The sequence below is a fragment of the Chenopodium quinoa genome, unplaced genomic scaffold (assembly GCF_001683475.1).
Source record: "Chenopodium quinoa cultivar QQ74 unplaced genomic scaffold, ASM168347v1, whole genome shotgun sequence".
Lineage (NCBI taxonomy): Eukaryota > Viridiplantae > Streptophyta > Magnoliopsida > Caryophyllales > Amaranthaceae > Chenopodium > Chenopodium quinoa.
Genome location: NW_018743448.1, coordinates 1,296,807 through 1,313,628, shown reverse-complemented (window position 1 = coordinate 1,313,628; position 16,822 = coordinate 1,296,807). Strand labels below are relative to the sequence as shown.

Below are 16,822 nucleotides of genomic sequence, written 5' to 3'. Positions count from 1 at the left end.
TTTACCTAGGCACGGACGTGCCTCTTCTGCTAGGCACGGACGTGCCTAGGGTCTTCCTTTGGCGCAGCTTTATACTCAGAGGCACGGACGTGCCTCATAGTAGGCACGGCCGTGCCTACCTCTAAAATGGCCTTTTCTTGACTTTTCTTCAATATCCGAACTTCATGGGCTTTGACTTACTTCATGGATCCACAATTCATCCAAATTAGCTCCATTATTCCTGAAATTCATCAAAAACAACAAAACTACCCATAAAAGCATCGGATTATCCAAACTAGAGCAAAATACGCCAAAACGGACTCAAATACTCAACTAAACTAACAAAACTAACTAAAAACAAACCAAATAATATACACAAAACACGACTTATCAAAAATTGATCTCAATATCTCCAAGCTTCACTGGTATTGAATAGCTACCTGGATCTCCTAATTTCTTAGGGAGAGTGTTCTGCAAAATAGCACTGCACTCTGCATTCAAAGCAACTGTAGTATTCTCTTCTAATTTCCTCTTGTTAGATAGCATATCTTTTAAAAATTTTGCATAAGAAGGCATCTCAGATATGCATCTAGGAATGGAATATTAATATGAAGCTTTTTAAGAATATCGAGGAACTTACTGAACTTTTTCTCAAGTTTAGCTTGTGCTAACCTTTGAGGAAAAGGAATCTTAGGCACATATGGAGCAAGTGGCTTTGGTGGTGGTTCCTTTGATGCCTCCTCAACCCTAGCATCTTCTAATTCCTTCTCACTTGCCTCTGCTTCTTCATTGACCTCCCTTGATGGCTCCATGGTAGGAGGATCGTCCAACTGCCTTCCACTCCTCAGGGCTACAAAATTCATTTGGGCTCTTTGAGGTTGTTCTGTCTGGCCCGGGAAGGTTCCTGGAGTCTTTAAAGCTTGGTTAAATTGGTTAGCCAGTTGGCTTATCTGATTCTCCATAAGTTTACTCTGGGCCTGCAACTGTTGGATAGAGCTATTTTGATGTTGGATGGCACTGTTTGTTGTGGTTATGAAGCTCTCTAAGGTCACCTCTAGGCTTGATTTCTGAGGTTGTGGTTGCATAGGTTGTTGGGCATTGGGTGGTTTCTGTTGGAAGCCTGGTGGTGGTTGGTTGTAGGTATTGGGTTGAGGTGGTGGTGGAGGGTTTTGTTGCGCTTGGGAATTTTTGTAGGAAAAGTTGGGATGGTGTTTCCATCCTTTATTGTAGGTGTTGGAATAAGGGTCATAAGGCCTCTTTGGGCTAGAGGAGTAGAAAGCATTGGCTTGCTCGATTGACATTTCTTCCGCATTCTGCGAAATCTGTGGGCAATCTGGAGCAACATGACCCTGCACATGACATAACTGACACAACTCCTGTGGGGTGTTAGAAGTTCCTGCTTGGAACTTATCAAACCTGCTTGTTAGTGCCTGCACAGAACTAGTTAGCATAGTTAAAGCATCAACATCAAATTTACCTCCCTTTTTCACAGTGTTTCGGCCTCCAGGATGATAGTTATCATTGGCCGCCATCTTCTCTATGAGTTCCCTAGCTTCAGTGGGGTTCTTTGTCAAGAGAGAACCTCCTGACGCAGCATCTATGTAAATACGGAACTCATGAGTCATGCCATTGTAAAAGGTCTGCATCAAAATCCAATCTGGAATGCCATGGTGAGGGCATTGTCTTTGCAATCTTTTAAATCTCCTCCAAGCCTCATAGAGAGACTCATCATCTGACTGCCTAAAAGTTTGTAGCTCATTCCTCAATCTTGCAGTTTTCTCATTCCCTAAAAACTTCACTAGGAAGGCCTTCACTAACTTGCCCCATGTATCGAACGAGCCAGTGCCTTCATCTCTTAACCACTCCTTTGCCCTGTCTCGAAGTGAGAAGGGGAAAAGGCGTAGTCTGATTGCATCATCTGTAACACCATTCAACTTCATAGTATCACATTTCTCCAAAAAGTTATCTATATGACTTACGGGGCAATCATGTGGTAGCCCTGCGAATGAATCATTGGAGATGAACTGTATGAAATGTGGCTTGAGCTCGAAGTGCTGAGCCGTGACTGGGGGTCTTATGATGCTTGAAAGGATTCCGGTAGTCGTATCAGGAATACCGTACTCCAAGAGGGATTTCGTTGGTTGGTCTACCATGTTTCACCACAATTATTATCGATGCAATTGTAATTCTACCCTTAACATACGATTTCAATCGAACGGGGAAAAGTAAATCCTAATAAATACCAAGGATCTCTCTCGAGTATCAATGGCTTCTCTAACATACAATCAAGCCTATTCTCATGGTATCATGCATATTAGAGACATTAAACACATTACTCTCACTTCCCAATTATCAAACCCAACTACTCTCGTGTTGAGAATCAAACCCTAAATTAATTTACTCAAATCCGTTTATACCCAACTCTCGCTGTGATAAAAACAATGGAATAATCGCAATACTATAGTAACGTCTAACCTAGCATTGGCATAATCACAATCAGTTTAGCAATTAAAGTTATTAAAGAATTTAAAGATTTAATTCATGCATCAACAATAATAGGGCTACACTAGATCTTGAATTAAAGAATCTACTCACACATGATTAAAGAAACAAAAACAATAATAAATAATGAAAACATAATTAAATAACAAAGGATGAAGAATAAATACCAAATCTTGAATAAAATTTAAAGTAGAAAGCTTGAATCTTGAATCTTGAATTACAAAACTTAGAAAAATAATAATGGAGAACTAGTTCTTAAGGAGAGAATAATAAAAATAAAATAAGGCTTAATGAATGAATTATCCTCCAAAAAAAAACACGGCTAAAAGGTTTTTAAACAAACCTAAAAAGATAAGATTTAACTCCTAAGTTTGGCGCACAGAAATTCCAGGAGGCACGGACGTGCCTAGTGTGAGGCACGGACGTGCCTCTCTAAAAATAAAAACGCTGCTGAGTCTGTCTTCCAGGCACGGACGTGCCTGAATGCTGGGCACGGACGTGCCTGCTTCTTTCTCTAGGCATGGGCGTGTCTCCTTGTTAAGCACGGTCATGCCTGCTTCTTTACCTAGGCACGGACGTGCCTCTTTTGCTAGGCACGGACGTGCCTAGGGTCTTCCTTTGGCGCAACTTTATACTCAGAGGCACGGACGTGCCTCATAGTAGGCACGGCCGTGCCTACCTCTAAAATGGCCTTTTCTTGACTTTTCTTCAATCTCCGAACTTCATGGGCTTTGACTTTCTTCATGGATCCACAATTCATCCAAATTAGCTCCATTATTCCTGAAATTCATCAAAAACAACAAAGCTACCCATAAAAGCATCGGATTATCCAAACTAGAGCAAAATACGCCAAAACGGACTCAAATACTCAACTAAACTAACAAAACTAACTATAAACAAACCAAATAATATACACAAAACACGACTTATCAAAAATGGAAATGTGATAAAAGACAAATGGCGATATATACAAAATACGTCGTATGTACAAATATCATATATATAGAAATAAAATATATACATCTTCCATAAATAAAAAAAATTATATAATAATAAAAATAGAATTAGGGTGCTCGGCGACTCTTGGAAGGTTTCTGCACATCCTGCAAAATCCAAATCAAAGTTTAATATACATCCATGTAATAACTTTGATAAAATAATAAAAAGAAAGATTGAAAAAATACCGCGACCATCCGATGATCACGACATGACAAAGCCACGAGGGCCCTCCGATAAGCAGCTTGGAAAGCTCCAAGGGTTCTCTCCATATCATTCACGGTCTCCCGCGGAACCTGTTCCAAAAAAGGGAAGTTATAAAAACGTGTATGATAGATAAAAATTTATGTACATATGCGAAACAAAATATACCGACTCAACCGTCTATGGGACGAACGGTATGTCCTCATCCTCTGCTGTCGGAAGAGTCCCGTGGATCACTGATCCAAAAGCGTCGGTGTACGAGAACTCTGCCATAGGAGGCACCCAACCACCCAACTCGACCCTCTACAAAAAAAAAAGAAAAAAAAAAAACAATAACAAACAAGGGGTCCATATCCGAACGTCGAAAAAATATAATAAAGCCTAAGAGAAAGAAAGATTAATCGGAACGAAAGCTGGAAATGGGGTCAGCCTGAATGCAACAAAAGTCTGGTAAGAAGCCCCAGGCAGCACCAGCTGCTTCGTAGGATAACCAAGGATCGCCTGAGCTCGGTCCTCGGAAGACAGCAAGTCCGGACGCAGCATCCAGATCGGAGGATCCGCAGGAACCAAAGGCTCCTCGGACAAAAACTGCAAGACAACACGCTCGCCTTAAAACCACGTGTATGTCCGGTAAAATAAGGAGAGTCCCTGATAGAGTGCCCGAAAACGACAGCGAACAACGCCTGCCTGGACAACCTCATGGTCCCCCACGACCAAGCCCCAAGGGCGGAGGTCGACCTACAAAATACAACTTCATGTTAAAAAATGATGACGGCTAAAACAAAATAATATGGACATCTATTGTAAAACCATACTCACTTACACACGAGTCGCCAAAAGAATCCTCTGGCGAAAGTCGCCGGCTGTAGTAGCTCGTTTCTTCCTTATTATGACCAAGCGATGGCCAATAGGGAAACGAGTCGGCCCAAGTGTCTTGGGGGCTAAAAAATGCAGGTACGAGTACCCCAAGCCTAAAAAGCAAAAAAAAAAAATGATCAGCTTAAAGATCGGAAGAAAAAATGAAAAAAACCATAAAAGAAATAAACACGCACCTCAAGAATACAACCATGCCATGAAATGGAGATCTGGGACACCTTAATAGCTGCCGCGGAATCCATCACTCGTGTTGCCTTGCCTATAGCAGTAAGCATACGGGCATACGACACCTCCGCCCAGTTCAAGTTATCCCCCTGACCCCAACTCACTGAGGTAAATGTGTAACCTGACGGCGAAATGCTGTCCCTGATCACTCAGAATAGTGATGGAAAGAACATGAGCAATGTATATCCGAGCCAGCTGCTCAGGAGTACACTACAGATCAACCTCATCAGCCGACAACTCATCGGCAAGAACCGAGTACGGACAAGACTGTGCATACACGTGGAGGGCCGCTGTAAGTTGATCCCCCACAAGGTCACGCAGTCTCTCGTCTGACCCCTTCACGTTCCCCAAAAACACGGGCTCGCCTCCAAAAGGAAAACCCATGATCATGGAGAAGTAATAAAGGGTAACCGTCATCTCTCCCCACGTGAAGTGAAAAGTGCTGATGGAATCCCACCAAAACTTCAGCAACCCGCTAAGGAAAGCTAGTGAGGCAGGCTGACTCGATAAATCCTGAAGAGCCGCCAGCTGGGGACCGACCCTCGAAAGCTCTATCACCTCCTTCACTGCCTCGGGTAAAGTCTCAAACCGACCCCTCAAGTCACCCAAACCGTATAAGCGCATGCTAGGCTCACTCTGTAAAGAAATTCGATTATGACGGGTATGAAAAGAAATAGAAAAAAAGAGAAATGAAAAGGAAGAAACAAAACGCAAAGAAACTCACAATGCCGCGCGAACCCTGAATCGAAACGTGGTGATCCGGGTCCCATTTAAGGACCGCGGATCCCAGTTGGAAGGAGCCTTCCAAACCAACTCCTCGTGACGACGTCACTCAGCACCGACGCGCCGCTCCCGGCCTTCCTCATGAGCGCGTGTCACCCTCTTTCGAGAGCGAACCGCCTCGTCAGGAACTGGTCCTTCTAAGACCTCCTCAGCGTCCACAAACAGGGGAGAGTCCATGCTACGAACAATCAATCGATGGGATTTTTTAAAAAAAAATACATAATTGAATATGTTCTCTAAGTCCTAAAAGAAACATAAGGATGAATCCTAGACCCATTTAGGCAGCATAACGACTGCAAAAGGGCAAAACACTAAGCCGAATGCCACGGCTGTGACACCTGCAATTGAACTCAATAAATGGGGGCTCAAACGCCCATAAAGCCAACCTATACTAGTTCAACTAACCATTCCAAAGATTGTTTCTAAAAATCTTGGAAATTAATAGTTCGTAGATGAATAATAATCACCCAAATATAGTTATTGTTTCGGGGTTTTTTGATGTCCTGCGGGAGAGTTACAATTCTTGGACTGGATTTGTGCGCCTTTACCTGCAAAACAGCAGAAACTCCGGTTGGTGGGAGATCCGCCTCCGACGGTCAAGTTAGAACTTGTATGAGGAGTAAAAAGGTGCAGAAAGGTAAAGGTGATCGAGTTCCTTTAAGGGAACGAGTGATCGAGGTGTGCAATTAATGCTAAGTCTGGTTTAGCAATAAGTATGCACGTGTGATTTGGCTTCTCTTGGTGAGATGATTAATTCTGAATGTCCTTAATGAAGGCTTATTACCTGTATTTATAGTCTCAAAGTACGTACCCAATACTAGGTTTTCTGGCAAAACCTAGGACTGATTAGGCTTGCCTCGAGATTCGGGCCCTATTGGCCGTTCTCCAAGTTGGCAGATCGTGGCCACGTGGCGTAGCGCGATTGGTCCATGCTGGACCTCCTAGAGTATGACACGTGGCAGTCCCTGATTGGACCACGTGGCTGACACATGGTAGGAGCTGATTGGACCACGTGGCGGGGAAAAATCCCTTAATCATTTGCCCCTCACAGGGGTCACATGACTCGTCACGTGATGCCTGTGACGGGTGTCGGCCTGTGGTAGGCCGTCTGTTTTTCCCGCCTATTTCCTTCCTTTTTGAATTTTGGATGCGACCCTTTGCATTCTCATATTGCCCTATATAAGGGCGTTTGACCCAAATTTTTTTTGTTCACATTTTGTGAACTTTGCAAGAGAGCTTGGAACCTTTGAACTTGAGCTCTGGGATTTCTGGACGACTGTTATTCAACCGACTATTTGCACTAGCCGACTGTTTGTGGTGACCGGCTGTTTTAGACTTCCAACTCCGTTTTCAGAAACTTTCAGGTAACCGTCTGCTCTTGCCCTTTTCATTTCTTTGCTTTCTCCTTTTGAAAATATGGTATCCCAAAGCACCCGGCACGACCTAAGTTAGTGATCAATCGGTCACCGGGGACGGCTGAATCTAGGACTAGGAGTACCGCCTGCCCTTTTCTGGACCAAACTTTGCCCTGTGCTCCAAGTCCGACTGTCTTTGTGTTTGTGCAGGACACTATGGCCAGAACAAAGAGGGCGGCCAGATATACACATTCGGACGACTCCTCATACTATGTTCCAATGAGCGAGATTTCGGACCGGTCGCCTTGTGTCCCAAGCACTCCAAGTGATTCAATATTAAGAGAATTAGAGGAGGTTCGGGCGACCAGTCTTGTCCTTGTTGATATGTCCGGACGAGAGCCGGCCATTTCTGGGGAAGAGAAGTCAGCCTATTCTGAGAGTTCAAGTGACACAGAGTCTTGCTCATCCAGCCGGCATTCCCCAGATTCAAAAGAGAGGCATTCTCGTCCTCATGAGGCGAGAGCATCTCACGCTGTTGAAAAGGGGGACGACTGGGCACAGCCGTCTGCTTCTCATAGGGAGTTGAACACTCCCTACTATTGCCATGTCCTAAAAGGCCGAATTAAGGCCATGGTCGAAAGATTAGGGACCTTTCAGGCAGACCACGTAATGGGCCCTGATTATTTTCTAACAGTGCCGGATGCTGAAGATACAGTGGTCTGGCCTGAGTGAACCAGCTATGGGGATGCCTGTTTTGGCTGCTACGAGGCGGCCATTAAGGCTGGGCTCAGATTCCCCCTACATCCGGCTGTTCAACAAATCCTGGATGGGTACCATGTGGGGCTCTAGCAGTTGGCCCCAAACTCGTGGTTCAACATACTAGGCTATGTGGGCGGCTGTGAAATGCATGGGGTGGAGCCGAATTTTGAAGCGTTCGCCCACATTAACTACCTGAGTCGGACCCCTAAAGCAAGCGGTACCGGCTGGTACCAGATTTCCAGCCATAAAGGCTATTTGATGACTAGGGGGAAGGAGAACAAATGGAAAGATTAGAGGAACACCTTCTTTATTGTCTCCATCCCCGATAAAATCTTAAACAGGAGGTACAACAGGTGGAACAGGGATCCACCTCTCCTCGCAGGCGGCTCTAGCCTGCCGCCTGTTCCTCGTCAAGCTAAGGAGGAGATCCTTGATCGAGGACTCATCAAAGTAGAGATCAGGGCTAACTCTGCTACGGGGGTCCGAGAGCTTATCCCCCTAAACTGCATACCCAACTTTAGTTGGTTATATGACGAGTACCTTTTGGCCGCCTGTGGCCTTAGTGAGCGGACCACTAGAGGTAGTCAACCCTTTTTGAGTTCTTGCATTTTTTATTAGCTTGTATTTTTACTAACTCTGTGATGCATTATTGGTAGGTGACGCCATGGACAAAATTACTGTTTCAAAGAAGGCGGCTTCCTTTCTGCGTACGACTATCATTAGCCAGAAATGGCCCTCTACCGAATCTCCCTCAAAGGAGGCGTCCAAGGTGTGCTTCCTGAACTTCGTCATATTCTCTAAGTTTTCCCTTGTTGATCATACTTAATAACTTGACTTCTTGTCACAGGGTGGAGCACTCAAACCCTCTCCCTCCCAGCAGCCAAACCCCAAGGTTCGAAAAAAAACGGCTGGGAGCACGCCTGGTTCTACCAGGAAGCAGCCGACTGAAAAGCAGGCACGGACCCCTCAAGATGGGACAAAACAAACAACAGTCCCTAGGGACACTCGGCCTCCAAGAGGTATAACTGATTTTCTAGGATTCCCTTGTCAATTTTAACTCTCTTAGATCAGGCGGCCTGTTACTTCCCCCCTTTGTCTGATTAATTTTCCATTCTTCCTATTGCAGGCGACCAACAGGAGCCGGACTTGGTCCAGATGGCCAAGTCTATGGTCAAGGCCATTCCCTTAGATGACAGGGAAACAGTTAGGGGAGTCGGCACCCTTGACTTGGACTCTATCACGGGTCTACTCTCTGTGGTAGACTTGATGAGTTTTCTTTGACATTGGGCAACATTGGCCTTTGACTGCCGCTTTTTGAGAAAAGTTTGACGCCTGTTTTGTTGGTTCGCAGGCCTTGCTTCTAGTACATGGTCTCCGCCGACCCATCAACGAGAAAAACAAGGAGGTAAAGGCCGCGAAGGCCATGGCCTCCTCTGATTGTGACCAGGCAATGTTTCATATTGCCCAAAATGAGATTCTGACTACTGACATTCTGTATTATCAGGCGACTGCCACCTTGTAGGTCAAAACTGAATTGGAGGCGGCCAAGAAGAAAAACGAAGAGTTGGAGAAGGCGGTCAAGGACCTTCAGGTTCAGCTGCAGCCGCTTAAACATATAAAACATGCGGCCAAGGAGCTCAAAAAGTCGAACAAGAAGCTCAAGGACCGCCTGGTAAGCTAGGAGGAGACCTTGACCAAGCAACTTAGTGCCAAGGCTGAGACTAAGAAGATGGCCCTGGCCCAAGATATGATGGAGGACTCTTCAAACATTATGAGGATGACCTGGACTGCCCTCTTCCCGGACTTAGCCTATGAGCAATGGGAGTCTAAATTCGTCGCCTGCACTGAAGAGTTTAATATAAAAGTTATGCAGTAGGCGAACGAGGAGGATGAATCAAGGGATGAGGCGGCCGGCTCCTCTTCTGATGGTGAGGATGAGGATAAAGAAGAGGAGGAGACGGACAAGGGGGAGAATGAGAAAAAGGAGGCGGTCGCCCATCAAGGACAGGCACCTGCTAATAAGCCACAAGAAGGTGCGCTAGAGAGCAGGCGCCCTTCGTTGAAACTGATCAGGCGGCCGCTATTGAAGAAACCCCTCAACCCAATGCTTAAGCTTTTTATTTTTCAACTTTCCATCGGCCTGTGTGCCGCTTGTTTTTGTATCTCTTTACCCGACCAAGGGGTCGGGGTCTATGAATATTCTTGTCGGTTTCAAGGCCGACTGTTTTTGAATGAATTTTGGCGATTGTTTAGTCGTCTTGTCAATCTTGATTTGGTTGTTTCTTTTTGCCAAGTGTAGAATAATCATACCGACTGTTCTTGCTTGTTGTCTTCCATTTTGCATTGAATTCCGTCATTTGAATTGCTAAGTATAGAAGACATCTTAGTAGGTGCCACAACCAACTGTTATTGTTGCCCCTGGCCGATTGATTGTATCCTTATCGATCAGTCGGTCATGAGCCCAGTCGGTCTCCCCTTGAATGGTAGCAGACTTTCCAGACTTGGTGTATTTTTCAGAAATGTTACCTTGGCCGCCTGTTGGTTACGCATTGGCACAGGTGGCCGTCTTTAGGGTTCTGAGCAATGGCCGTAGTAAGCGTAGTCGAGGAGCTAAGTGCCTAAGCCTTAACATGATTCCTCAAATTTTAGTTCAAGTTTGTTAATGGTAGTCAGTTGTTGACTGGTTCCATTGCGGATTGCTGCCTAGTGGCGTTCCTTTATTAGATCTAGATGGAATTATCATGGATGGCCGCCTGTTTTCAAGAACAGGCGGTTCCTTTTGTACCATTGGTTCCTTTCTAGGGAGGACGGCTGGTTATCCAGTCACCCTTTTTTATTTTCTGAGTAGTAGGAGGGCCAAGTAACGGATGCCTCTTTACTTCCTTTATTCGCCAAGTTTTTCTTGGCTATTAACTCAAATTATGCCAAAATGTTTTGGCAGTTATAGGGCGTTTGATGTTTGGTAGAGACAGGCTGCCTGTTCATGTGGACGAGGCGCCTGTTCTGGACATCTGTGCCCGTATTGGTGGACCTAGTTGGAAGAGTGGCCAAGTACACTGTTTGCCAAAAAATAGTTGTTCCTGTACCTTTTAGGTTCCAACTAGGATTGGTGGCTATGAGTCTCCCTCGGGGCTACTCAGAGCCTGATTTGAGTAGTAGAGATACCAGGCGGTGTAGGCCGGCTGGACCCCTTGATTCGCCAATTTTTGCTTGGCTATTAACTCAAAAGGTACCGTCTGCATTTATCCCAAGTAATGACAGGCGGTCATCCGACTCAGATGTGAACAGACTACTACTGGTTCGGCTAGTAGTAGAGTTATCTTTGTCTCATATGTAAACGGTTACAGGGTTGTCCTTAGGGACAGTCGTTCGGATCCGTTTGTGTCTGGTTTATAGAGCATTATTCCACCCAAAAGGGAGCTGCTCTCTGCGACGAATCTCATCCGGAGGGATGTCGCCGGACGCCTGCTATGATGTTGGGACAGGTCGTATTAGTTTAATTTTTAGATAGGATCAGTCGGCCTGGTGCCTGGGCTGATCATCCGACCATAGGCCTTATTTAGTTCATGGTGAACATAGGTGCTAAGTTACCTTAGGCTTAAAAGTGTAGGAGAGTAACCGTCTGTTTTAAGTTCAGGCGACATACCTCCCTAGCAAAAGTAACACCTTGGAGAGTAGCCGACTGCAAATGTATAGGCGGCATGCCCCTCTATTGACAAAGGGTAAAATATACTTTGGAGAGTGGCCAACTGCAAATGTACAGGCGGCATGCCCCTCTAATGACCACAAAATATTGAAAATAATCGCAAGTTTTATTAATAACCCTTGTACTATTACATTATTCAGAAGTAATACTTCTTCAGATTGTCCACATTCCATGTTCTAGGTAGAAGCCGGCCGTCTGGTGTTTCCAGGCGATAGGTGCCGTCTCTAACCTCTTCATAGATCTAGTAGGGTCCTTCCCAGTTGGGAGTTAGCTTTCCCAACTCATTGGCTCTATGGGTAGAACAGCTTCTGCCCCATAGGCCAAGAAGAATGGGGTTTCCCCAGTCGCCCCTTTTTCAGTCGTCCTTATGGCCCAGAGAACATGTGGTAGTTCATCTGCCCATAGGCCGCCTGCTCTTTCAATCTTTTTCTTGATACCTTGAGAGATAATCTTATTGAACGCTTCTACCTGGCCGTTTGCTTGGGGTCGGCCAACCGATGCAAAATTGTATGCAATTCCTTGATCCCCAGGCAATTCTTGAGAACAGGTGTCTCGAACTGAGGACCATTATCAAAAACCATGACATAGGCACCCTAAATCGTGTAATGACGTTCCTCCAAATGAATGAGATAACGACCTTGATCTTGATGCCTTTGACAGCCTCGGCCTCTACCCATTTGGTAAAGTAGTCGACTGCCACCAAGATATATCTCCGTCCACCTGTTGCGGGTGTATATGGACCCAGGACATCCATGCCCCATTTGACAAATGGTAAGGGGCTATGTATGGCCGTCAGATCAGTGGCCGGACAATGGATTAGCTTGCCAAACCTTTGACACTTGTCGCATTTTTTCACCATCTCCATACCGTCCGCTTCCAGGGTCAGCCAGAAATAGCCCTACCGCCTGGTTCTACGAGCTAGGGACCTGCCGCCTACATGGGAGGCGCAATATCCCGAGTGTAGGTCTTCCAAGATCTCTCGCCCCTTCTTTGGGGTGACGCATTTGAAGAGAGGTTGGAGATAACCCTTTTTGAAGAGTTCCCCTTTATGCATTTCAAAGTTGGACGCCCGTTTTTTCAGTAGGACCGCCTCTGAGTGAGTATTCGGCAGGGTGCCGTCTGTTAAGTATGCCTGGATGTCATCCATCCAGGTGGAGCTTCTGTCTAGGATCCCAATAGGGTCCTCCTCGATGCTTCGTTTATCCATTACTTCCCAGAAAATCGTCCTTGGTGTGTCACAGGAAGCTGATGATGCCAGTTAAGAGAGGGCGTCCGCCTGGTTATTCTCAGACTTGGGCACTTGATTTAGGTGAAACTCTTCAAGTGTCCCGGCCTCATGCCTTACCGTGGGTACTTGATCATGGCCGGATGTGTGGCTTCATAGTCACCATGGTATTGGCTTATGATCAGTTGTGAGTCAGAACAGGCGGCTATCTTTCTTGCCCCGGCCGCTTTACACATGCGGATGCCAGCCAATAGAGCTTCATATTCCGCCTCATTATTTGAGGCTTGGAACTTAAACCGCAGTGCATATTCGTACCTGTCCCCTTCAGGAGACTGACATATGACGCCTGCACCACAACCGTTCATTGTAGAGCTCCCGTCCACATAGACCTTCCAGACTTGTTCTAATTTCTCAAGATCTGTCAGCCTAGTTAACTCCACTATGAAGTTAGCAAATGCTTGCCCCTTCACCGCTTTCCTTAGCTCAAAAGTGATCTCTAGACTTTGAATCTAGATGGCCCATTTGATCATTCGGCCTGACGACTCCATGGTTGTCAGTGGCCGCTTGATTGGCTGGTCGGTGTAGACCACTACCGGATGTGCCAGAAAATAAGGCTTCAATTTTTTTAACTGCCATGAAGAGGGAAAGGCCAAAATTCTCAACCATAGGGTACCGTAACTCGGCGTTCTTTAAGACATGACTGATGAAGTAGACCGGGAGCTAGCAGCCGTCCCTTTCAGCAAGGAGGATGGCACTAAGACCATGGTCAGAGACCGCTAAATACATGTATAGCACTTCCTTGGGTAGAGAGCTGACCAGCCTTGGCAAGGAGTGCAAGTGTTGTTTCAATTTCTGGAAGGCCGACTCTGCATCCAACCCCCATTCAAACATGGTCTTCTTCTTGATTGCTTGAAAAAAGTAAAGACACTTGTCGCCCGACTGGCTGAGGAATCTCCCCAATGCCGCCAGGCAACCCGTAAGCTTCTGAACTTCTCGGACAATGCAGGGTGACTGCATGTCTATGACCGCCTGTACCTTCTTGGGGTTAGCCTCTATTCCCCTTTGATTGATTAGAAATCCGAGGAACTTCCCAGACTCAACACCAAAAACACATTTCTTGGTATTGTGCATGACCTGGTGCCGCCTGAGTGTGGTGAATGTTTCTCGGAGGTCAGCTAGGTGGTCCGTCCGGAGTTTAGATTTAACAATCATATCATCTATGTACGCCTCCACATTCCTTCCAATCTGGTTGAAGAAGACCGTCTTTATCATTCTTTGGAAGGTTGCAGGCGCATTCTTTAGTCCGAACGGCATGACAGTATAACAAAACAACCCCTGATCTATGACGAAGGCCGTTTTCTCTTGATCCTTCTTCCACAGGGGTATCTGATGGAATCCGGAGTAGGCGTCCATGAAACTCATCAAGGCATGGCCGGCTGTAGAGTCGACCAGACTGTCGATCTTTGGGAACGGGTAACTGTCCTTGGGACATTCCTTGTTCAAGTCTGTGTAGTCTACACGCATGCGCCAGGTCCCATTCGACTTTTTTACAAGTACAACATTCGCAACCCAGTCTGGGAAGTAACATTGTCGAATGAATCCTGCGTCCAGCAATTTCTTAACCTCGGCGGTTGCCGCCTGGCTTCGCTCTTCACCGTGGTTCCTCTTCTTTTGCCTTACCGGCTTCTTTTTGGGATCCACGGTCAACTTATGTACAGCCAGATCAGGGCTGATGCCTGGCATCTCGTGAACTTCAAATGCAAATATATCCTTGAATTCTTTCAACAGTTGGTGCAGGTCAGCACCAAGTTTAACAAGAGCAGCCGTCCCGACCTTAACAGTTCTCTCAGGGCGAGAGTCGTGCAGGACGACATCTACATGCTCACCAGCCGGCTGAGGGCGGAATTCAGCTGACCGCTCCTCAGCTAGTGACTGCTATTGCTTCTCTTTTCTTTCGGCCTCCAGATGGGTGACCTTTCTTTTCTTGGCGGCTGCTGTTGGGGCAGGCGCGGCTTCCTTGATTTGCTCAAGGTTCGTAGTCTCTCCACTTGGGCCGGATGCCACCACAGTGGGCTTGATATCAGTGAGGTAACACTCCCTGGCCATCTTCTGATCTCCCCTTAGGGAGCCGACCATTCCATCATCCCTCTCAAACTTGAGAAGCATGAGAGATAGAATGATTACAACTTTTGAATTATTCAGGGTGGGTCGTCCTAAGATCATGTTGTAGGCCGACAGTTCGTCGACCACCAAGAATCGGACCACCATGTGACGGCCCTCCCCTTTTTCGCCTAGGCGGATAGGCAGATCCACCCGTCCCACTAGGTGTACGACCCCTCCTCCAAATCCTACTAAAGGATGGGAGACCAGGTGAATGTTGTCTGGCTTTTACTTGAGCTTTGCCAAGCACTTGCTGCTGATAAGATCAGATGAACTCCTAGTATCTATGAGAATCCGGCCAACTCTCTGGTTGGCCACCTTGCATTCAATTACAATGGGATCGTCATGCGGCCCCCTGATTCCCCCTAAGTCTTCCTCAGTAATAACAACCTCTGGAAATGAACTTTTGGAGGTCCATCCCTGGTCGACGGAGCTAACATCTAAGTGCCTGATGTTGTCTTTGTTGCCCCGGATAGTAGGGCTTCCTCCTGCGAAGCCGCCTGCTATAGTATAGACTGGCGCTTCGTCAGTGTCGGAGCTTTCAGCAGGCGTCGCCCTTTTTCTGTCCGCCTATTTTTGTTTGGGGTGTTGTTTGCCCTTTGATTTCTTGACATAGGAGTTGAGGTCTCCTTTGTCTGCCAGGCGGTCCAAGAGGCGCTTTAGGCTGATGCACTCATTGGTGTCATGACCAATGTCCTCATGGTATTTGCAATATTTATCTTTGTTCCGATTGTTGACGGAACTTTTCATGGCAGCCGGTTTCTCAATTGAGAGCCGGTCCTTGATCTCCCTGAGGATGGCATAGTTATCCTTGTTAAACTCATACTTGGGGGAGTATGGTTTGAATTCCTTCTTCTTCTTCTGGGACGGCTGTTCAGAGGAATCGGCCGCCCAGACTTCTTTTCTCTTTTTCTCTTCGTTATTGGCCGACTGCTTTGGTCGGTTCTCTTTTTTGTCGGAATTCTTGTGGTTCGACTACTTTCCAACATTACAAAGGTCGGTTGCCTGAATGTAGGCATCTGCCTCCATCATTGCTTCTTGGAGGGTGGTCACCCTCTTTCTGACGAGGTCGAATTTGAAGTTCGACCCGTCCTTCAGACCTTTGAAAAAGTCTGTGTAGGCTACTTCATCAAGTAGTCCTTGTATCTGAATTCTCATCAGATTGAACCTCCTGATGTAGAAGCGTAGTCCTTCATTCTCTCCCTGCTGTATGGTCCCCAAATCAAGGGTGGTCTTTTTAGCAGGGATGTTCATTGCAAAATTTGACGTGAACAGGTAGGCGAGCGTCTTGAAGTTATTAATACACCCGGCCGGCAAGTTGCCAAACCATTGTTGGGCGACACCCTTGATCGGGGGATAATAGGTCATTGGTCTACTATCCTAGATCAAATTTACAATTTATATTCCTAACCTAACTCTATCAAGTTCACACTAAATAGTGGCAAGCTAGGGTCGAACCACAAGGACTAAGTGTATTAATTTGAGCTAATTAAACTAGTAGGAAGGTTGTGAGAAAGAGAGAGAAACAACTAAAACACTACTTAAAGCAATGAACAAGGTACTAGGGAAAGGGGAATCCAATTATGTTAATCAATTCAATAACAAGTTGCAATTGATGATCATTATCTCAATTAGGAACGAATAACACACTCAACTCACTCTCGCGCAATTAAGCATGCTAATTATCCTACTAAGCTAACTCACTCCCATGCAAATAGCTTAGCAAAGGTATGGAAGAATGTATACTCTCAATCAACTCACTTCCGCACAATTGATTGCAAGCACAATGAAGAACCTAGAATCAATTAGCTAAAAAGATTCTAGTCAATGTAAGCATCATCCAAACACAATAATCAATAATCAATTGCATACTAATCACAACCAATCACTCAATCCATCAACCTAACCTTCATCCATTTCCCTAGAACAAAAACTAAGCAAACATAATGAAGATGAACATGGAAAACAAGATAAAACTAGAATTAAAGAAAGAATCAAACAACCAAACTAATTAACTACTCTAATCAACAATGAATTAAACCAAAACAAGAA

The 16,822-nt window shown here is 45.7% G+C and overlaps 1 protein-coding gene across 1 annotated transcript; it reads right to left on the bottom strand.

Moving 5' to 3' along the window:
- Positions 1-369: 369 nt before the first annotated feature.
- Positions 370-2,132, bottom strand: LOC110739328. Its single transcript, XM_021919795.1, has 2 exons — positions 652-2,132; positions 370-568 (listed from the first exon to the last, which is right to left on the bottom strand). The coding sequence occupies exons 1-2, from the start codon at positions 2,130-2,132 to the stop codon at positions 370-372; spliced, it is 1,680 nt and encodes a 559-aa protein (XP_021775487.1).
- Positions 2,133-16,822: the final 14,690 nt, after the last annotated feature.